We start from the raw sequence: 23,667 nt of genomic DNA on the forward strand, positions 1-23,667 counted from the left end.
TGTCTTATTTTAAGATTAATATATGTGTATGAGTGTTTCCCTTGCATGTGTATAGATGTGTGTGTGTGTGTATACATACATACACACCACTTGTGTGCTTGGTGCCTGCAGAGGCCATCATAGGACACTAGATCTGGAACGAGTTAAAGATGATTGTGAGCTGCCATGTGGGTGCTGGAAACAGCAAGCGCTCCTAACCCCTAAGCCATCTCAGCAGCCAATGATTTCACTCTCCAGCGCAGACCAGTCTGGAATGACTAAGTTGGTGAGCACTTGTCTAGTGTGCATGAATCCCTGGGTTATCTCCATGCACCGTAAATGGGTGTGCTGGGTCATGCTTTTAATCTTAGTAGTCTGAAGATAAAGGCAGGGAAATTACAAAGTCAAGGACATTGGGTACATAACAGCATAAGCTATATAAGACTATGGCTCTAAAATGGCAAGGGGATGGAGAGGTGGTTTGGCAGTTAAAAGTATTTACTGCTCTTCCAGAGGACCCAAGTTCAGTTCCCAGCATGGTCATAGACAAGCCCACAGCTACCTGTAACTCTAGCCTCAAGGATCTAATGCCTTCTTAGAGCCTCCATGGGCATCTATACATGGCAGACACTTCGACTTTTTTTTCTTTGATTTCTCTTTTTTAAAGAACTAGAGAGATGGCTCAGTGGTTAAGAACACTTGTTGCTCTTACAGAAGATGTCCACATGGTGGCTCAAACCATCTCTAATTCTAGTACCAAGGTATCTGACAGCCTCTTCTGACCTGGGGCATCTGGCACACATTTGGTGCAAATACATACATGGAAGCAAAACATAATTCTAAAAAATATAATATAGAATGTGTATATATGTGCATTTGCTCATGTGGAGACCAGGGAATAACTTGCAGGATTCCCTCCTACCGCCTGCCTGGGGTGTTGAATCGGGAACATCAGCCTTAGAGGCAATGCCTTTACACACTGAGCCACCTCACCAGCTAATTTTTAGCTGTGCTGGCTAATTTTTAGTGTTAACTTGATACACACTAGGGTCATGTGGGAAGAAGGAATTTTAATCAAAGTTTCTCCATACAGTTGGCCTATAGGTAAGTCTGCTGGGCATTTTCTTGTCTGGTGATTGATATGGGAGGGCCCAGCTCACTCTAGGTGGTGGCACCCTGACCTAGTGGTCTTGGATTAATGAAGAAAGTAGTCTGAGCAAGCCAGTTAGCAGTGTTCCTCCATGGTCTCTGCTTATATTCTTGTCTCCAGATTCCTTCCTTGGGTTCTGTGCGTTTCCTCAGTGAGCTGAGAGTTGCACACTAAAATAAACCCTTTCCTCCCAAGTTGCTTTTGGTCATGGTGTTTATCACAGCAATAGGAACCCTAAGATGCCAACCAAAATAAACTTTGAAAAACTACTCTTCAGCTGGGTGGTAATGGCACACACCTAACCCAGCACACAGGAGACAGAGGCAGGTAGATCTCTGTGGGTTCAAGGCCTTCCCAGTCTACAGAGCAAGTTCCAGGACAGATGGGTACAGGTCTTCAGAAATCAAAAGCAGGGACAGATTGGGAGGGGGAAGAAATTAGAAGTGCAAGGAGAGGTCAGTCTTAAGACCAAACTTGTGAGCTCCGGAGCTCTTTGAGGTGGGCAGGCTTTCATCGTGTGGTAAGATACACAGCTCTTGTACTAGTGACTGATAACCCAAGATTAAGGAAGGAGGAAGCATTCTAAAAGCATAGACAGACAACTGGTGGCTGGGGATGGGAATCTTCCCAGAATCTGGAATAGTCTAGCATTCTTGATGTAAGTGCATAGGAAAGAAGGCGGCAGCCATGGAGTAGCCCGTGCCTGTGGCCGGTCTGCTTTCTTGTTAAATGCAAGCTTCACAGCAGAGGGCACTGCTGTATTCTCAAAGGCAGCCAGCAGCCTCTACTCTGAATTGTCCTCAGAATGAATGCCACCTTGCTTGCTATTGAACCTTGAGCTCGGCTTCCAAAAGTAGAGAGTGAGGGCAGAGGGATGACAGTACTGTTACTCAGTTCTACCTGAACTGGGGCCAGGACCAGGCAGAAATTCCCAGTTAGCCTGAAGAAGAAAAGAAAAATGCTTAGGACGTTATCTTCTTGTGAAAGATGGTACTTGTCTAAAAGGCAGCGTTTCCCCCACAGTGTCTTGTCACTTGGTGGGTGGGGCAATACTCAGTTAAAGCACTGAATAGTGAACATTATGTGCTAAGCAGGTATTGGATGGGTGAGCGTCAGCTTTCTCCTAGGATTTATTGTGTGTGTGTTGTGCCTGATATAAGTGTGTATGCCGTACGCATTTCTGTTGGAAGCCCAAATGAGTTTTAGCCACTGTGTGAGTCCTAGGAACTGAACCTGGGTCCTTTGCAACAGGAGTCAGTACTCAACTTCTGAGCCATCTCTGTAGCCCCAAGATTTCTTATCTGTATTGGTATTGGGCCTGGGTTGTTTAATTCATAGAAATAGTTAACTTGTAGCTGTTTGCTACATACTTTCTAAACTCATTTACACACACACACTATTTCACAACAATCCTATTGAAAGAAGTTGAACAAAGAGGTTAACAATGCCACAAAGCTGCCTCACATGTTGACTCACCTTTAATCCCAGCACTCAAGGCTAAGGCAGAAGGGTGGCCTACAGTGTGAGGCCAATCAATTACATAGTGAGTTCTTGCCTAGTCTGAGCTAGTGTGAGATCTGCTGTCAAACAAACAGGAACAGAAAGGGCAGGAGTGGTGGCACACTTGTAATCCCAATGCTGGGACAGAGCGGCTCAGAGATAAGGAGTTGAAGGTCATTCTTGGTGGGCTTGTAGCTCTGTAGACTGCCTAGCATTTACAAGGCCTTGGGTTTGAGCACAGCTGTAATTCCAGCACTGTGGGTGTAGAGACAGCATTGGGAGTTCAAGATTATCCTTGGCTGCTTATTGAGTTTGTGGGTAGTCTGGGCTACTCGAGATAATATGTCCAGCTGGGCAGTGGTGGCGCACGCCTTTAATCCCAGCACTTGGGAAGGCAGAGGCAGGTGGATTTCTGAGTTTGAGGCCAGCCTGGTCTAACAGATAATATGTCACAAGCATACACACACACACACAAAACAAAAAATATCACACAAGTACATTAAGTAGTAGTTACCCTTTATGTTTTCTTCTCTCTTTTCCAGGTTTTTATGCAGTATTAACAAGAATCTAAAAGTCTTGTTCTCTTTTTCACACAGAGTTATAATATGTTCTGAGTACTCTTCCTCTTACCCATCCTTTGTACCCCTCCCCTGCTTCATAGATTTTTCTGAATCCTCATGCAACAGCAATGTGGCTTTTGGGAGCGGGTGATGTGTCGAGCTTTAAATCTGCATTCCATTTGTAGGTTCTTGAGAACTCATGGGTGGCGTAGGGCAAGGGCAGACACCAGAGCACATGGCTGTATAGGGTCATAGCTCTCACTGGTGGGCTTAACTACCTGATATTTGTCAGGTAGTAAAGAATGGAAATCTTTTGCTCTAAAAATGGAGTAGTTATCGGTTTCATCTCAGTGCCTGGCCAATCTTACTAGGAACATAAAATGGGAGACATAAGATATTTCTCACTCAGTTCAGGCAAACATTACCCAGAGTACCACAGGTGGACAAGGTGGCACATGCCTATAATCTCAGCACTCAGGAGGTAGAGGCAAGAGAATCTTTGCAAGTTTAGGCCAACCTGGTCTACATAGCCAGTTTCAGGTCAGCCGAGGCTACACTGAAAGTTCCTGTCTAGGAAAAAGGAAAGGCAATTCATTCAAACATGTATATATAGGATTGTCAGTCTTTGGTGCCCCTAGTGTTTAAACTTGACAAAATCCCTGCCCTTAAGAAACTGATAAGACCAAGCAGTGGTGTACATCCCTTTGATCCCAGCAGAAGCAGAGACAGGCTGAGTTGGAGGCCAGCCTGGTCTACAGAGTGAGTTCTAGGATAGCTAGAGTTACACATAGAAACCCCACAACTGACAAGGGTGCTGAACAGGATGGCTCAGCAGCTGAGCACTTATTCCGCAAGCCTGACCAGGACCACTAGGAAGGAGAGAATCCCTGAGTGTCATTGTGGTGGCTTACATAAGAATCCGCCCCCCCCCAAGCCCATAGGCCCATTTGTTTGGATATTTGGTCCCTAGTTGGTAGGACTGTATGGGAGGGGTAGGAGGCGTGGCCTTGTTGGAGGAGGTGTGTCACTTCAAAACCCACTGCATTCCCCTGTAGCTTTCTGTCTCCTGGCTATTCTCTTACCATGTCAGCTCTCAGCCACTGTTCCAGCACCGTGCCTGCCTGGCGTCATGCTCCTCCCCAAGATGGTTATGGTCTCTAGCCCTTTGAAACTGTGGGGCCCTACAAACTCTTTGTAAGCCTTTACAAACTTATAGAAGAGACACCTTGGCCGTAGTATCTCCTCCACAGCAATAGAAAGGTAACTAAGTCAGTTGTCCTTTGACCTCCACAGGTGTAATGTGGTACCCTCTCGCCCATACTCACACGTACAATAATAATAAAATTGAAAAGGAAAAGGTAAAGTCAAGTATGATGTGTCACTCCAGTAACCTGAGCACTTGGAAGGTGGAGATAGGAGAATTTGGAGTTCAAGGTCATCTTCAATCACAAATGGAGATGAAGGCCAGCCTGAGCTAGTTGAGACCCTGTCTCAAAACCACCCCCCCCCCAAAAAAAAATTAGCAGGTCAGGTGGTTTGAACTAGCAAAGTTCATAGGATAACGAACTTCTGTACTCCACTTGAGATACTACAATTTGTTCAGTGCCACTCTGCCAAAGGCACTTGCTAAACTCCATGCCTAATGTGTACTTAACTGTTAAACATTTTATAATATATTGTCCTCGGCTTTACACATGAAGAAATGGAGCACAGAACATTGACATTGTCACCCTGCAAGTGCTGGAGAGACCATTGAACTTAGGCAATCCTATAATGTGTGCTCTTAACCGTTCGCCATACTACCATTCTGATTTAGAAATTAAAGCTCAATAGGGACGGTAGATTACAGAAGACACAATCCATTAGCCTAATCAGGAGAGGAGAAAATCAACATTGTAAACGAAAGTGCAGTAAGACATGAGGACTTTGGACCTTTGAGCATCATCAGTAGATTATAAGGTCTCCCAAGGCCAGACTTGTGTCTTAATTACTTTGTACTAGCCAAAGCTGTGCATATAGTCAGTCTGATATTGAATCGAGTGATGGCTGAGTAATGTCTTCTTAGACATGACTGGCTCGCCGGGCAGTGGTGGCACACGCCTTTAATCCTAGCACTTGGGAGTCAGAGGCAGGCGGATTTCTGAGTTTGAGGCCAGCCTGGTCTACACAGTGAGTTCCAGGATAGGCAGGACTACACAGAAAAAACCCTGTCTCGGAAAACCTTTAAAAAAAAAAAAAAAAAAATGACTGGCTCATTTATCATTACATACAAGTTTCCCAAAGGCTAGGTCACATATTTAGCAGGTGTTGGTAGTCTGAGTCGTTGGGGAGAGAGTATGCTGAAGGGCTGTCAATACTGGTCTTAAAGTCATATTTAATTGCTTCTTCTATCCTCCCTAACCTTAGTTACCAGTCCTCATTAAAGCCAGTGATGGTAAGCTCAGACGGAAATAATGCCTCAGGTACCTCCTCTGTTACCAGGAAAGGCTGGCCTCTTCAGTGGAAGTTGGCAGCTCTAGTCAATCTTCTTGACCTTGTTCCTGCATTTAAAAAAAAAAAAAAAAAAAAAAAAAAAAAAAAAAAAAAAAAAAAAAGATAATCTCTCACTGTGTAGACAAGGCTGGCATGAAACTCATAGAGATTTACCTAGTCTTTGCCTGCTGAGTGCTTGGATTAAATGTATGTATCACCATGACAGACAGACCCAAAATCCTTTGTTCATTCTATGGGAAGAGTATTGGAAAGATACTTTTGGCACTTTTCTGCAATGAACTGGACATAGCTTGGTTGCTGGGGAATGGGTTACCCTTTAACTATGCCACATCTTGGTGAGTTCCTGGTACTTGGTTCATTTCTAGCATCCCAACCACCTGAAAGTTGTTTCCTTTTGCTTTGTAAATTCTTTTTGAAACGCCTTCGCCTTCAAGAATTAAGTGGAATGTTGATGCCGTCAGCTCCCCAGCTGCAGGTTTCCTGATGTCAGTGGAGGGAAGGCTTGGGTACTTAAGGATGGGGGTGGGGCTGGGAGCGAACAGGCCCTGTACAATAGCTGGGGAGCCAGATGTTCACTTTCACAGGTCTCCTGTAAACGGGCAGGGCAGATAGAGATTAAAACAGCACAAACCCCATTTAAAGTGCATTACAGATCAGGAGCCAGCTCCCCGCTGGGCAGGAGAAAGGAGGGAAGGGCGCAGAGGCCACTCAATCCTCTCCTTATCTAGGGCCACATGTCTCTTTTCTAGCTTTGTGAAGGGTGATTTACACCCCTGGCTGGAATGACTCTTCTTTCTGGGCTGATTACATCTGCAAATGCCCCCCAGAGGCCACAGCAGGATGGCCATATTCAGACTAAGCAGCCAATAAATCTCAGGTTTCTATCTACTTCACAATACCCTCCCTCTTGGCCCTCTGCCAGTCTATGGAAGGTGGGGTGCTGGAGCTGGAGGGTTAGGGGGTGAACCCTCCTCTTGCACCACCCTTCGCTCCTGTCTTTTTTTCTCTCCACTCTGCTTGGTTCTAATTTTTCCAAGTTAGTTTTTACTCTGGAAGCTAATCAGGTCCAGGCCAAATAATTCTCCATGTCTTCGCAGGTGACAGGCTGCATTCTGGACACCGCAATTTCTAACTAGTTTAATCCTGCTACAGTAGCTTGCTCACAAACTCTCTCATCATCTGACAATGGACAGGGAAGTGGTGTCTCAAGTCACTTTCCTCAATGACTGGAGGTGGGAGGGGGTAGGATATGATGGGGGTGCGGGGTTGGGGGCATGGTCTCTAGTCAAGACTGGTTTAGCTTTGAGCTTTTGGTAGTCCTGCCGCCTCCTCTGAGTATTGTAATAGTCACTCACTCTACAAACAGCTACATCTTAGTTTTGGTCAGTGCTTACTCTGTTTAGCTGGGATTGGGGAAAGAAGGCGTTGGAGTAGGCAGAATATCCTTTTGACTGGCTCTCATAGGTCAAAGGAACTTAATTCTGGAGTAGTGTGATTTAGCAAAACTCCTGAGATCCACTCCGGTTATACACCCTCAGTCATTTCTTCAGTGTAGGGAACAGTTTTCAGAATCTTGATCTTAATAATCATAAAATCTTACCCTTTGAAATGCTTAAGGGCAAATGAGATAACAGTTGTGCAAATACACACACACACACACACACACACACACACACACACACACACACAAGAAAACAAGATACTTTTGTGATAGTTGAAGGTTTCTTGGTTTAGTTTGGCTTTGGTTTGTTCCCAGACAGGTCTAGAACTCACAGTGTAGGTCAGGCTAGGACCAACTCACAGCAATCTTCCTGCTTCCTGAGATTCAGGAGTGAGCCACCGTACCTGGTTGGTTAAAGCGTTGGTTGTTTCAGTATTTCATTTGTGGAGCTTATTGTTCCTGGATGGGCAGAGGGGGTAAGAAAGAGGTGCTTTGTTTCTGACAGACACTTAGGCGCAATCTTGCTAGGGGTAATTGGCAGCAGTCAGTAGGTGGGCAGACTCCAGCGGCGCACGCTGTTGACCCCAAGTGGCCCTAAAGTCTCATCCCACTCTGGGTCCCGGAGTAATAGCCGCCCGATGCCGCTGGGCGCTTCAGAGTTGGAGGGCGGTGCCCACGACCCTAGTAGGAGAGTGGCGGCGGCGCGAGGAGGGGCGGGAGGCGGCGGTGGGAGGTGTCGGCTGAGGGAGCCCAGCTCGCCGAGTCCGGTGCACCAAGGCAGGGGAACGCGGCGCCCAGCGCAGACAGCGCTGCCGTGTCCCGGGCGTCCACAGCCGCCATGGGGCTCTCCCGGAGCCCGCGACCGCCGCCGCTGGTGATCCTGCTACTGGTGCTGCCTCTGTGGCTGCCACTTGGAGCAGGTAAGTGTCATTCAGAAACCCTTGGGGCTGTAGGGCAGATGGCGGTGAGAGTGTTGACGGGGCACAGGTTGCTGCTTCGGAGAAAAGGTGCAGCTAGCTGCCTTCTGGTCGCGTTCCTCTGTCCCTCGAGTCGGGGACACTACTTCCTACTCTAGGAAGCCCAGAGTGTCAGAAAGGGGCTGGTTTCCAACACTATACAAGAGTATGGACTAGAGTAGGTGGAGCCCTAGGAAATCCTGGCCAGCCAAGCGTCTCCTCGCTCCCGATTCTACTTCTTCCCTCTTTGAGGTGCTTCTAAAGCAGTCATGGGACACCTGCAGCCAGGACACTACCAAGTCGGTATCCCCAGGAGGTGAGGAGAATCTGATCAGAGGCTGCCACTGGCTCTAAGTGGCCTTCAACTCTTCTATATCGCTTAAGGGAAGCAGAAACTAGGTAGAGAGGTAAAGAAAGAATTTGCATAGACTTGCTACAGAGTAGGCTTGTAAACTGCCTAGAATTTGCTAATCTCATCACCTGGTTTTATTGTTGAGAAGTTTACCACCAACATGCTCTCCTCCTACACTGGGATATGCTTTTTAATTAGTTAATTTTGGAGACAGAGTCTCATTTAGTGGCCCTATCCTGGAACTAGCTATGTATAAGAAGATGACCTTGAACGCCTGCTTCCACCTCCCAAGTGTTAGGCTTACAGATGCGTGCCACCTCACCCTCCTGCTTTGTGATGTGTGGGGATGGAACCAGAGGTGCTGGGTTAGTAGAGCACACTACTGAGCTACAACCCCCACTCTCACTGTGACTGTTGCTTGTTCACTTGTAGACTTCTTTCTCTCTTTCCTTTTTCTTTCTTCCTTTGTCTTTCTTTTCTGTTTTTGAAACCCATTTGTTTGATACACTTTTTTAAAAACTGAAAATAGATTCTTCTCTCACAATGTACAAGCTGAGCACAGTTTCCAAATCTCCTCTCAATTTCCCCCGACTTTTTCTCTCCCCTGAATCCACTCCCTCCTCCATTTCCCTTCAGAAAACAGCAGGTCTCCAAGAGCAAACAACCAAACATGACAAGCATGATGCAACAAGACAAGGAAAAGCCTCACATTGAGGCTGAACAAGGCAACCCAATAGGAGGAAAAGGGTCCCGGGAGCAGGCAAAGGAGTCAGAGACACCCTACCCCCACTGTCAGGAGTCCCACAGATTCCTTGTGGGAACTCCCTACCAGGTCATATGGCTTTCCCCCAGCAAGGCACTCAGTGCAATGCCGTCCCCAGAGGATAACTGACCCACAGTAAGAGTAAGAGTGGCGTCAAATAGTTCAGGGCCTGATGTAGAACCATGTCCTTCTACCTCAAGAAAGAGAAACCTAAGGGCCATCATTCATGCTAAGAAAGACTTTAGGAATGAGGAAGGGCACTTGGAGTCTCGTTGTGGGTCTCCTGCCAGAGCCCTAGTGGGAAAACAAGACAAAACCAACCAACCTAGCCTGCGTGGACAGAATCCCAAGCAAGAGGGTGAGCAGTGCATAGTGCTGTAATGCCAGCACTCTCCGGGCTAGCCTGGGCTACATACACAGCAACACCCTGTCTCTAAAAAAAATACTGCAGGGGGTAGGGAAGGCTAGCATATGTGTCTGGGGAGATGGCTGCAATAGGTAGAGAGCTTCCTGTGCAAGCATGAAGCCCTGAGTACTCAACTTCTGGCACCCACATAAAAGCTGGGAGCAGCAGCTCACATCTGCAACAGCAGCAGTAGGGTGGAGACGGGGTGGACAGCCAGGCTAGCCAAAAGGGTGAGCTCCAGGTTTGGTGAGGAAACCTGTCTCAAAAAATAAAACTGGGGAGCCATAAAGGAAGGCACCTAACATTGATTGTTGGCCTCCACAGGCACTTGACACACAAACACATTCATGGGCATCCAGACACACAATCACACATGCACATACAACATACACACGAGAAGTAGATGAGGAAGGAAAAAAAGGAAAGACTAGTCTGTATAGTCTGCCTCCATCAGTGGATGTCGGCAGTAAGAACTCATCCGTCTGGCTTGGCTGCTCCCAGAACCCCACTCCTAACGTGTGGCGCGTGTCAGGGTCAGAGACGAACATTAAACACCTTCCTCATTATCTGCTGAAGCAGAATGATGGCAGGTTCATTCCACAGTAATATGTAATAATTTCTGCTCAAGTGGCCTTCCCAGGGCCTGAGGATGGAGCTGAGGTGTAAGTGTAATCACTTTATTATCATTTATGAGTCTCTAGGGCTTAATCCCCAGCATCACACCCCCCTACACATACATATGCATACACATGTATGTGGGCACATGTACACACACACATGCCACACACTCACACATATATAACATACACAATCACTCAGACACACACTCACACAACACACATACATACCACACACTCACACACAACACACACACACACACACACACACACACTCTCTTTAACACAACACACACAGATACAAATACACGTGCCACACACCTCATACCACTTCCATCCAGTAGCTGCCAAGTGCTGTTTATGAGCAAAGACCAACAGGGAGTTGTTAACAACTGAGTAAGGAACACCATGACTCACCCTAAGCCAAACATAAAGGTTCCGACTTTGAACTAGGCTTGACTGGCTGTATCCCTCAATGCTTGTTCCTTTTCTTGGCTCATTCATCCATAAATGGGTATCCATGCAAAGAACCACACTGGAGAGAGACAAATGTGTGTTCCAAAGCAGAGGCTGACAATCGGTCTCTGATGAATCCAGTTAGGACCAGTTAGAACAGGCACTACATGCTTAAATGAGGCTGCCATTACTTAATTCTGGATGTAAGATTATAGGCATGGAGCCTGAGCGTACTCACTCTTTCGAGAGAAGTTGGGATACCTTAGTATAGAACTGTGAAGTCACCTGGCTTCTTAAAAAGTTTCTTCCTGAGATAGCATCTTGCTAAGGGTATGTGCCACCATCATATACAGCATGATACTTTAGTTGTTATTGTTGTTGTTTGAGACAGGGTCTCTATACCCAGCCCTGACTGTCCAAGAACTCACTGTGTAGACCAGGCTGGCCTCGAACACACAAAGCTCCACCTGCCTCTGCCTCCTGAGTGCTGGGATTAAAGGCATGTACCACCATGCCTGGCTTATCTGGCTTTTAAATAGCCACTAATTACATCTCTAAAAGTTTTTTTTTTTTTTTTTTTTTTAAAGGTCAAAGTAGGTAAACAGAGAGGGAAAGTTGATGAGGTTGCACACATCTGTGATCTTAGTAGTCATCAGTCTGGCTTGGCTGCCACCAGGACGCTCCTAACATGTGGCTGCGTGTTAGGGTCAGAGACAAACATTAAACACCTTTCTCATTCATTGTACCTCTCATTCTGCTGAGGTACAATGAATGACAGGTCTATTTGACAAGATCAACCTGGTTTACATAGTGAGTTCTATAGCACCTGGGCTATATATCAAGTTCCAACCAGTCCTGGCTTCCTAGGAAGCCCTTGTCTCAAAAGTAAATGAATAGGCTGGGCAGTGGTGGTACACACCTTTAATTCCAGCACTTGGAGGGTAGAGTCTACACACCTTTAATTCCAGCACTTGGAGGGTAGAGGCAGGCAGATCCCTGTGAACTCAAGGCCAGCCTGGTCTACAGAGTGAGTTCCAGGACAGCCAAAGCTACATAGAGGAAGCACATCTTGAAAAACCACAAATAAATACTATTTAAAAGGAAAGAGAAGAATATAGATCTGTGGTAGAACTTGCCTGGCATAGGTGAAACCCTGGGCTCAATTTCCAATTGTCAGCGTAGAACTTTAGATAAAAAAGGAAGTAAAGAAGAACCATGTGTACAACTCAGTATCACAGCCCTTGCCTAAGCTGAGCAAGGCCCTAGATTCGGTTTCCCAGCACCAGCCGAGAGAACATATGTGTCAATTAAGGCAAACATCTGTGCTGTCTGCATTTACGACCTTGCTCTAGATTAAGCCCTTGTTTCACAATCCAGGAAGCAACCTCTACTGTTTTGGTTTTTTTTTTTTTTTTTTTTTCTTGAAATATAAAGTGTCTTCCAAGTTCTTTGTGACCGAAAGCTGGTAAATCCAGCAGGGCTCAGGAAAAGTCCCGAGAGAGCTTTTCCTTAGGAATGCATTAGGACTCCATATTTGGTTTTGTTAAGTGTTTATTTAGTTCGGTGATTGAAATGAGACCGAAACCTATGATATTTCTTTTAATCAGCCACTAACCCATATTTATGTAAAATAAGTGTCTCTTTAAACTTTCTAAAATTCTCAACTTGCTTAAATCCATGACCCCCTTTTGGTAAAGACCTCTTCTCTTTCCTTTCTTCCCCCTTTTCTTTCTCCCTCCTCTCTTTCTTTCTCTCTTTAAGAAAAGGTCTCTCTCTCTATGTAGTCCTGGCTGAACTGGAACTCATTGTGTAGACCAGGCTAATGTCAAACTCACAGAGATCTTCCTGTCTCTGCCTTCTAAGTGCTGGGATTAAAGGTATGCACTAACATGTCTAGCAAGCTTTTTTCATTTTGGTTCAACATCCTTGGTCATTAGGAAAATGTACCACATGTTTCACACACACAACACACATACACACAACACAATGTAAGTAAATCTCATGCCTTCCTTAAATATTTTTGAAAATTCAGGAGCTTTGCTCCCATCTTGCACATATAAAGTTACCAAATAAGACTTTTATTTCATACACACACACACACACACACACACACACGGATATTTTATCTGAGTGTGTTTGTATACCACTGTGTGCAGTTTCTGAGGAGTCTAGAAGAAGGTGTATGATTTCCTGGGAGTGATGTTACAGTGGATGCGGTAATGTGGATGCTGGAATTGAGCACAGGTCCTCTGCAGAAGCAGCAAGTGATCTTAATCTCTGAGCTAACTCTCTAGCCCTCCCCCTTTTTATTTACTTTCTTTTTAAAATTTTTGAAAGATTTATTTCATTATTTGTGTGTGTGTGCGTGTGTGTGTGTGTGTGTGTGTGTGTGTGTCTGTGTTATTTGTGCCAGTGGAGGCCAGGAAGGGGCCTTGAATACTCTGGAACTGAAGTTGTAAGCAGTTATGAGCTGTCTCATGTGGATGCTGGGAGTCAGGTCCTCCAAAAGAACATTATTCTCTCTTAAGATTTGAACCATCTAGCTGGGCAGTGGTGGCACACACCTTTAATCCTAGCACTTGGGAGGCAGAGACAGGTGGATTTCTGAGTTTGAGGCCAGCCTGGTCTACAGAGTGAGTTCCAGGACAGCCAGGGCTACACAGAGAAACCCTGTCTGGAACACCTGCCCCCTCCCCCCCCCCCAAAAAAAAAAGATTTGAACCATCTCTATGGTGCTCTCCTCCTCCTCTTCCTCTTCTTCCTCTTTTATCTTTTACGTTTGATTACTTATTTGATGGGATGGAGGGCAAAGATGTGGAGGTCAAATGACAGCCTGCAATAGTTTCATAGCTTGGTAGAAAAGGATATCTTGCCCACCTAGACAAGGCTTCTAAACTGTAAATGGTGGTGCAGGCCTGTAATCCCAGTTTTTGGAAGGTGGAGGCAGGAGTTCAGAAGTTCAAGGGCATCCTTCACTATATAGAAAGTCTGAGGCTAACCTTAACTACCTGAGATTACAGGTATGAGCATGACACAATTTATTTTGCTCAGTCAAACTTTAGTGAAATTTACCCAAAGTAGTGGGTAGTGAGGGTTTATCAATAGCAAAATCCATGGAAGGTGACAATAATTCTGTCACTTACTAGCTGTGTGGCTTTCTATCTTTTTTCTTCTTTCTTTTCTTTAAATAGAGTCTCATTCTGTAGCACAGGTTAGCCTAGAGACAATCCTCTCAAGTGTGACTCACCATGACCATTTAAAAGTCCATGTTTGTTTTTTGAGACAGGCCCTCAGGTAGTTAAGGTTAGCCTAGGACTACTGTAGGACAGAGTCAGGGAGAGTCTGAAAGCTTGCTGCTCAGCCAGCCTAGCCAAAACAGTGAGCTTCTAGCCTAGTGAGAGATCTCGTAGCAAGGCCATAGGCAGAGAACAAGACACCCTATATGCTACTGTGGCTTCCACATGTGTGTACATGTGTGCGTGTCCTGCACATTTGTGTATAAGTGTCACACAGGCAATATGCCACACAAATAAACAAACACACACATAAATACATACATCCCAAGATGCAAAAAAATGCACATATTATTAAGTGACTGAAAATAAAACTGATCTCTAATGTTAGCAATACAATACTGGTTTTCAAAGCCCTACCTGGTGGCACACCCCCTTAATTCCAGCACTTGGGAGAGAGAGGCAGGCAGATCTGTGAGTTCAAGGCCAGCCTAATCTACAGAGCAAGTTCCAGGAGAGGGAGGGCTACACAGAGAAACCCTGTCTTGACAAACAAACAAAACAACCACCACCACCAAGAAGATACTGGTTTTCTTGGTGGTGCCTAGAAGAGGCCTTCCGGACCACGGGTAATGTGCTGCTTCTTTATTTGGATGCTGGTTACATAGATGTATTCAGGTTATAAAACTCATTTATCTATACATCTTTTATTCATGGACTTTTCCTATATCTTAGTCTTCAGTTTATTACTGAGGATATACAGATGGCTAACAAGCACATAAGAATGTGCTCAGCAAACCTTAGTTATTAGAGAAGTGCACATGAAAGCCACTTGCATCTGTGCTAATACTCTACACCCATGAGGAAGGCCAGGATAGAAATAAAAGTGGGGAAAAAAAGAGAGAGAAAAGAAGAAAGGGAAAAAAAAAGAAATAAAAGTGGAAAGTAACAAGACTCGGTAAGTCTGAGGAGGAACTGGAATCCTTGCAGGTTGGTGGTGGGATTCTAAAAACGTAGTTTCTGCTGAAAAGAACTTGATAATCTTCCCCCAAAGTTAAGCATGCGGGGCTGGAGACTTGACTCAGTGATTAAGAGTACTTTGCTACTCTGGTGGAGGACTCAGTTTTGGTGTTCAGTACCCATATAGAGGTTCACAACTGTGTCAAACTCTAGTTCCAGGGTATCCTACTTCTGCCCCCTGCTTTCTGGTCTCCGTGGGCAACACACACACACACACACACAGTGCACATACATTCATGAAGGCAAACATAGGCACAAAATAAATAAGAAGGTAAATCTGGGGGGCTGGCTGGGTAGCTCAGCGGGTAAAGGCCCTTACCAGTAAACTTGAGGACCTGGGATTAATTCCTGGGACCTACATGGTAGGAGAGGCCCAAACCCTGTAAGTTGTCCTCTGACCCCCACACATGTGCTATGGTACACATGCCCTTCATAAATATAATTAAAAAAATCGTAAAGGAAGGTAAATGTTATGCAGTGTGAATATGCAGATATCAGACATGCAGGATATCAGATATGCAATAAAAGTTTTCTAATAAAAGGTTTTCTAGGCCATGAGGCCATGTGCGCGCTGCAGCTAGAAACGGCCAGCCAGAGACACCAGCCCTGCCACCCATGAGACGCCAGCGTGGGAGATGGCTCTGCCAGTCTTCCACGCTGTCTCTGCTAGGCTGGGTATTGCTCAGACTATCCCGCCAACCACAGGGGCTCGGCACAAATGAGACTCTAATGCTTAGATTATCCAAAGGCTTATATATTTGGTAATGATCAACAACAAGATACCCATACAATCAGAAGTGTAACCAATACCCAACCTAGATATACCAACAACCTTTGACTGCTATAGACAAGCAAACATCAGCCTCCATGTCCACCTTCTCTGTCTCTCTCCTAGCTCCTCCTCTTCCTTCTCCTCTTCCTCTCCTTCCTCCTCTTTCTCTCTTTCTCCTCCCACCATAGCTACTCCTACAGTCAAGGAAAATGACAGGCAGATTCCAGATAGCTTGTTGAGCAACAGGACTTGCTGAACTTATGATAGCACTGGGTGGTCCAAATTAACAAGGACTGCTAAAATTTTCACTTAATTTTTCAAAAGTATTCTAGGGCCAGGCAGTGGTGGTGCACACCTTTAATCCCAACACTTGGGAGGCAGAGGTAGGCAGATTTCTGAGTTCAAGGCCAGCCTGGTCTACAGAGTGAGTTCCAGGACAGCCAGGGCTACACAGAGAAACCCTATCTCAAAAAAACAAACAACAACAACAACAACAAAAAGTATCCTAGGATCAGGACATTTAACTTTTAGGTTATATCATTATTTTATATGAGTATATGAGTGTTTTGCCTGCATGTATGTGTCTGTACCACATGCATGCCTGGTGCTGGAGGAGACCAGAAGGGAGTATGGGATCCCTTAAAACTGGAGCTACACATGGCCATGAGCCACCATGTGGATGCTGAGAATTGAATCCAGGTCCTCTGAAAAGAGCAGCCAGTGCTATCTCTTAACTACTAAGCCATCTCTCCAGCCCCAAATTGTGACTTTAAACCAGTGGTTCTCAAGCTTCCTAATAAGGCAACCCTTTAATATGATTTGGGATGACCCCCAATCATAAAATTATTTTGTTGCTAGATCATAACTGTAATTTTGCTACTGTTATGAATCATAATATAAATATCTGATATGCAGGACATCTGATATGTGACCCCTGTAGAAGGGACATTTAACTCCAAAGGGGTCTTTTTTGTTGTTGTTTGTTTGTTTTTTCGAGACAGGGTTTCTCTGTGTAGCCCTGGCTGTCCTAGAACTCACTCTATAGACCAGGCTGGACTCGAACTCAGAGATCCGCCTGCCTCTGCCTCCCAAGTGCTGGGATTGAAGGCATGTGCCACCACTGCCCAGCTCCAAAAGGGTCTTGACCCACAGCTTGAGAACCTCTGCTTTAAACAGCTATGATGTGTCCTGGTGCATAGTGGGGACACTACATCCTAGAAGCAAGAGCTTCTTCTGAGACCGAATTGCAACTGATCTTGATGTTTCTGAGCAAATAAGTCAATCAAATCCCCCCTCTTTAATAACGACGTTCGATTTAATTGTGGGTGTGAGGATGCACGCCATACCACAACTGTTTAAAGTTGGTTTTCTCTCTCCACTACGTGGGTCCTAGGGATTGAATTTAGGTCGTCAGGCTTGGTGGCAACCACCTTTACTCACTGAGTTATCTCACCAGTATACCTTAAGGTGTTTCAAACAAAAGACTCAAAGTCGTTGCTAACTTTCTTTTGGTGCTCCCATACCACTCTCAACCCTGGTTATGATGGAAGCCTGTGGTATGGCTCAGCCCAGGACCTTCTTCTCCCACTCCTGGAAGGATTGTTAAGTTTACTTCCAAATACCTGGCCTACTCTGCCTCCTTAGAGACTGAGCAACCTCTTCCCACCCTCATCTCCTCTTGGGCCTTGTCTGCTTTGTTTATATATCATAATGTCTGCAGACTGTCCAGTTCACATGATATATATCAATCAACTCAGAATGCAGGTGCCCTTGGTAGTCAGAAGAGAGTAATGGATCCCTTGAAACTGGGGTTATGGACAGCTTTGAGACCACCATATAGGTGCTGAGGGTCGATCCTGGGTCTTCTGGAAGAAGCAGTCAGCACTCTTAGCTGCTGATCTTTTCAACACCCTCCACACTTATTCTTAAAGGGCTTTTGTGGTACCCTAAGATTTTCTCATGGTTTCATTGGCAATCTCCCCTACACTACCTCATGACTTAGTATTTCCAGGCAGATTTTGTGGACTCACTTGACTTCTGCCTTTGCAGGAAACTCCCTTCCCACAGAGCACAGGCTTGTGAACAGCTGTACCCAGGCCAGAAAGAAATGCGAGGCGAATCCCGCTTGCAAGGCTGCCTACCAACACCTGGCCTCCTGCACCTCCAGTCAGAGCAGGCCCTTGCCCTTGGAGGAGTCTGCCATGTCTGCAGACTGCCTAGAGGCAGCAGAACAACTCAGGAACAGCTCTCTGATAGACTGTAGGTGCCACCGGCGCATGAAACACCAAGCTACCTGTCTGGACATTTATTGGACCGTTCACCCTGCCCGAAGCCTTGGTAAGGCCGCCATCCTACAGTGAGCTCAGCAGGGAGAGTGGATTTGGGGGAGTCATTTCTGGATGGTGTATGTAGGACAGGCCATATGGTTAATATTTTGTGGGGATAAATGAATTGTACATGTGGGATCAGTAAGAGATGGAAGGATAATTTGGCATTGTCTTCTTGCTCCTTAAAACTTTGCCCTCTCCTACACCTATTTCTACCTTTCTTTTAAAAATATTTTCAACACAGTGGCACATGCCTGCAATCCTGTCAGTCGGGATGCAGAGGCAGACAAGACTCTGAGTTCAAGGCCAGCCTGGTCCACAGAGCTCGTTATAGAACTGTCAGGACTACATGGAGAAACCCTGTCTCAAAGTTTTATTTATTTATTTATTTATTTATTTATTCACATATGCAGATATGTTTTATACACATGCCAGGGTATGCGTGTGGAGGTCAGAAGACAGTTTTGTGGAATTGGTTCTCTTCTTCTACATGTGGGTTCTGTGAAGAAACACAGGCTGTCAGGCTTGGTGGCAAGTGCTCTCACCTGCTAAGCCATTTTGCTGGCTCCTTATGTCCACTTTTCTTACCTGTATCGTTCTCTTCACAAGCTCTAAACCAGGGAGAATCCCAGCCTGAGGACTTCCTGAACAGGATATTGAGAGAAAATGAGGAATCTCAACTCATAAACAGGTTTAGAAAACCCTGGAATGGACTGGTTCATGAGAGCAGGAAGCAGTCATTACAGTCTTTAACAGAAAGGCTATCACTCATTAGTCAGGAGACAGCAAGAGAGAAGGCACATGCGAGCCAAACAGAAGATTCACATCTGTCTCTTTTCATAGGCTTCTGTCTCTACTGGTCAGCTTTTTTTTTTTTTTTTAAGGTTTATTTATTTATTTATTTATTTATTGTATGTAAGTACACTGTAGCTGTCTTCAGGCACCTCAGAAGAGGGCATCAGATTTCATTTCAGATGATTGTGAACCACCATGTGGTTGCTGGGATTTGAACTCAGGACCTCCAGAAGAGCAGTCAGTGCTCTTAACCACTGAGCCACCTCACCAGCCCTTGGTCAGCTTTTTAATTAACTAATTAATTAACTAACTTTTGGCTTTTCAAAACAATGTTCCTTTGGGTAGTCCTGGCTGTCTTAGAACTCACTCTGTAGACCAGGCTAGCCTCAAACTTAGAGATCTACCTGCCTCTGCTTCCCTAGTGCTAGAATTAAAGGCATGTGCTACTACTGCTAGGTTTACCAGTCAGCTTTTAATGGACTATGTTGTGGTAACAAAAAAGATTTCCATAGGTGGGCATGGAAAGGCTTGGAATCTCAGCACTCAAGAGACGGGGGTAGGATTCCCCACAAATTTGAGGATAGGCTATGCTAGTGAGACCCTGTCTCAAACAACAACATAAAAACTCCAGACAAAAAAGGACTGAAAAGGGCTGGGGAGGTAGCTCAGGTAACCTTACAAACATGGAGACCTAAGTATGATCTCAAAGCCCACATAAAAAACCAAAACATATGGGCAGGTGATATTTGTAATTCCAGTGCTGGAGAAGCAGATAAGTGGACTCCTGGGGTGTGTTGGCTAGACAGCTGAACCTGCTTGATGAGTCCCAGGCCACAGAGATGCCTTGTCTCCCCCAAAAAGGGTGGGGATGGGGAGGAAGGCTTCAGAGTTGGCTCAGCAGTTAAGAGCACTGGCTGCTTTTCTGGAGGACCTGGGTTCACTCCCCAGCACCCAGGAGGAAACTCATGACTGTAACTCCAGCTCTGGGGATCCCATACCAAGTCTGGCACTTGGACACTTTTATGTGTTTGCCCAAGGGTCAAGCTCAGGCTGGTCTTAGACATGTGATCTTCCTGCCCTCAACCTTTGAGTGTTGAGAACATAGGGATTTTCTCTGCTGGGTCTGGATCTGGCTCCTCTTGATCTGGAAACCTGGAAATTGATAAGACAAGTCACCTGCCTTCTGTGCCCATGGTAAGGAACAGAACTGAGACACAAATAACTCCTGAAGAAAGGGATGGATGGGAGGCATGCGGGGCATTCGGGCACACAGCCAACGTTGAAAGGCTCTTCCCTAGGGTGAGGGATGTTCCCCTCGCTAGCAGTGGAGTTGCCCAGTCCATTGTTCTCTAGGACAATCTGGGCTCTTGGCCCAGCCCTCTGCCAGGTTCTTGCTTTTCTTTTTTTATTATTATTTATTTAATGTATATGAGTACACTGTAGCTGTCTTCAGACACACCAGAAGATCCCATTACAGATGGTTGTGAGCCACCATGTGGTTGCTGGGAATTGAACTCAGGACCTTGCAAGAGCAGTCAGTGCTCTTAACCACTGAGCCATTTCTCCAGCCCGGTTCTTGCTTTTCTATTATTCTCTTTGGCCGTGGTTAAAATGGGCACTAGAGACTGCAGCCTCCTTGGGGACTGAACAATATTCTCAGCCTACTTCCTGACTAAGAATGTTGGGAATTTTGTCTCACAGTCTCTTTTAATATGGGTTGGTAACTCTTGGCTGAACAACACATAATTGCTTTTTATATTTGTGATTTCTGCCATCTCATGAGCCCGGTAGCCTTTCCCACAATTTAAAATATGTATCTCCTTCTAGACCTAATTAAAAGTTTCTTGCCTTAGCCAGGTGGTGGTGTGAGGGCATTTGCCTTTAATCCTAGCACTCTGGAGGCAGGGACAACTGCATCTCAGTGAGTTCGAGCCCAACCTAGTCTACAGTATGAGTTCCAGGACAGCCAAAGCTACACAGAGAAATGCTCTCTCAAAACACCAACCAAAACAAAACAAGTCTCTTGCCCTTGCCAGACCTCCATAGGACAATCATTGCTTTAATCTCTTTTTTTTTTTCTTCTGAGTATATTTGTCCAACTGGCAGGATTTACTGCTTACCCCTTTAATTGAGAGATCCCAGTGAATGACAGGGTGCCCATAAGGTTTGATCTGTTCTTCTTCCCAGGTGAGTTATCACCAACCTTATTAACTCTGAACCCTTTCAAGCCTTATATTTTGGTTTTTGAGACAGGGTTTCTCTGTATAGCCTTGGCTGTCCTGGAACTCACTCTGTAGACCAGGCTGGCCTTGAACTCAGAAATCCACCTGCCTCTGCCTCCCAAGTGCTGGGATTAAAGAGGTGCGCCACCACTGCCCAGCACCACACATTTTAAAAACATTATTACCATAGAAATCTATTTCCAAATACTAAGTGCTTTCTATTTCTTTTTCTCCTCCTAGTTGAATTTTTCCCCTTTTCTGGAGCTATGGATCTAACCCAGGGCCTTGCTTTTGTTATGGGAGCATTGAGACCCCCAGCCCTTCCCACAGTGCTCACCAGACCGCTGACTTTAGAAAAGGGAAATACATGTCTTGCTCATGTTTCATCTGATGCTTTCCCACCACTGACTTTGTTCTTCTACCTTTGGTCTTCATGGAGAATCCATACTGGTGGAGGGGAAAGAGGAGCAGCAGAACAGAGCAATGGTTCTTAAAACTTCTGCTCTGATGTGATTGACATCATTTCTGCCTAAAATCCTTCTGCCAGAGCAAGTCACACGGCCAAGCCTGACACTAGTGGGCTGAGCACCTGTATTCTTCTCACAGGCGGCGTGGAAGTTGTGGTGGTTTGAATATGCTTGGCCCATGGGAAGGGCTACTAGGAGGTGTGGCCTTGTTGGAGGATGTGAATCACTGTGGGGGTGGGCTTTAGGATCTATGCTTAAGCTCCACCAAGGTGGAAGAGTCAGTCCTTTCTTAGCTGCAGTTGGATCAATGCAGAACTCTCAGCTCCTTCTACAGCACCATGCCTACCATGATGATAATGGACCTTACCTCTGAACCTGTAAGCCAGTCCCAATTAAATGTTGTCCTTATAAGAGTTGCCTTGATCCTGGTGTCTGTTCACAACAGTAAAACCCTATGACAGAAGTATCATGGCGATAGTGGGAGATGAGATGCTCCCACAGGCTTGGGTGACAGGGCAGTCACTGGAAGTGGTGTCACCATCTGCTACCTTCCTAGTTCCTGCTTTCCACGTCTCAGCCTAATCACTTCTCTTTTTGCTCTTTCCCAGAGGCATTTCTGGGTTCTCCCACCTCCTGCTTCCCCTTTAGGAGCTCCCAGGTCTTCTTTTCTTAAAGCCCATACTCTTCAGTTTGTGTGATGTCACCCATATTCCTCCAGTCCTCAAGATGCATTTATAAAAGCCTCTTAGGTGACACCCAGCAAGCCCACCTCTTTCTTCCAGTCTGATTGATTTAAATTTATTATTTATTTGGTTTATTAATTAGCATTAATTTATTAATTAGCATTAATTTATTAATTAGCATTTATCGAGCACCTGCCATGTTATAACCTAATTATGTTCCCGTTAGGAGCCTATAGTCCCACGGGGTGACTGAGAGAAATGTGTTGGTTGTAAGGTCACTGTATCTTTTCCTGATTTTTCTCTTTTTGGTCCAACTCAGTATCTGGCCTCACTCACTTCCATTTTTGCGCTGTATCATGTGTCTCCATAGCCAGTTGTTAAGCCTAGAACACAATCCTTTCTGTCTCTTCCTTAAATGGCAAGAGAAAGCACCTCCTTGCTTGATTGTGTGCCCACAGGCAATGTCTATACTTAGGAATGGAAATTCTGGAACCAGTGTAGAGTTTTATAGTCCACCTACAGACCCAACCCTTTTCTTTGAGACAAAGTCTTGCTATGTAGATCTGATGGGCAGGCAACTTGGTTTATAGACCAGGCTGGCCTCTAATTCATAGAGATGTGCAGACCTTGTCCCAGAGCGCTGTGGTGAAAGGCGTGCAGTACCACGCCTAGCCCAGTTCTTCTTATTAAGCTAATGTGAATCCAAGCAAGCCACTTAACCCCTCATCCTCAGTTTTTTCTTACCAACTTAAAGTCTTGTAGGAGGGATGAAATGATGTGTGTGTGTGTGTGTGAGAGAGAGAGAGAGAGAGAGAGAGAGAGAGAGAGACTAAAATCCAATGTGCTAGAGTCCTGTATCTTGAAGACTCTGGATTCCCATCTCTGCATGGCTTGCAGCTCTAGGTAAGAAGAGGCTATATCTTTTCTTTTGCTGTACAAGGCGTTGCAGTCTGACCCAGCAGGTTCAGGCCCCTCTGCTCCCCTTCAAAGGTCCTTGTCCTCGGCATTCACACACTCGCTATTCTCTCTAGGTGACTACGAGTTGGATGTTTCACCCTATGAAGATACAGTGACCAGCAAACCCTGGAAAATGAATCTCAGCAAGCTGAACATGCTCAAACCAGGTGCGGAGGACAAGCCAAGGATGGGGAAAGGGAGGCTGGGGCTGGGCTCTGAGGGAAGGGCGCCTGAGGGAAGCACTGCCAAGAACCAGCCTCAGCTTAGAGGGGGGTCCTGAGAGAAGGGGTGTCTGGGAGCAGCGAAAACAAATGACTCAAAGTTAAATTGTAGGTCCAAGCTGGCAGACTAGGTTCTGCCTGAGACAGCTTTCCAGCTTGTTTTCTCTCTGCGTTCTGCTTTCTCGGAGATCTCCAGACAGCTAGCTTTCTCTCTCTCTCTCTCTCTCTCTCTCTCTCTCTCTCTCTCTCTCTCTCTCTCTTTCTCTCTCTCTTTCTGTTTTCTGCTGGAGACAGTTC

At 45.6% G+C, this 23,667-nt stretch overlaps 1 protein-coding gene across 1 annotated transcript in view; it reads left to right on the forward strand.

The window, feature by feature from the left end:
- The first annotated feature begins 7,869 nt into the window (after positions 1 to 7,869).
- Gfra3 (GDNF family receptor alpha 3) overlaps positions 7,870 to 23,667 on the forward strand; it is a 30,890-nt gene continuing 15,092 nt past the window's right edge. Inside the window, exons 1-3 of the mRNA XM_034517812.2 lie at positions 7,870 to 8,043; positions 17,748 to 18,035; positions 23,224 to 23,316. Of these exons, the coding sequence (XP_034373703.1) occupies positions 7,962 to 8,043; positions 17,748 to 18,035; positions 23,224 to 23,316 (463 nt within the window). The 5' untranslated portion in view covers positions 7,870 to 7,961. The remainder of the gene's footprint in view (positions 8,044 to 17,747; positions 18,036 to 23,223; positions 23,317 to 23,667) is intronic.

The sequence above is a fragment of the Arvicanthis niloticus genome, chromosome 14 (assembly GCF_011762505.2).
Source record: "Arvicanthis niloticus isolate mArvNil1 chromosome 14, mArvNil1.pat.X, whole genome shotgun sequence".
Lineage (NCBI taxonomy): Eukaryota > Metazoa > Chordata > Mammalia > Rodentia > Muridae > Arvicanthis > Arvicanthis niloticus.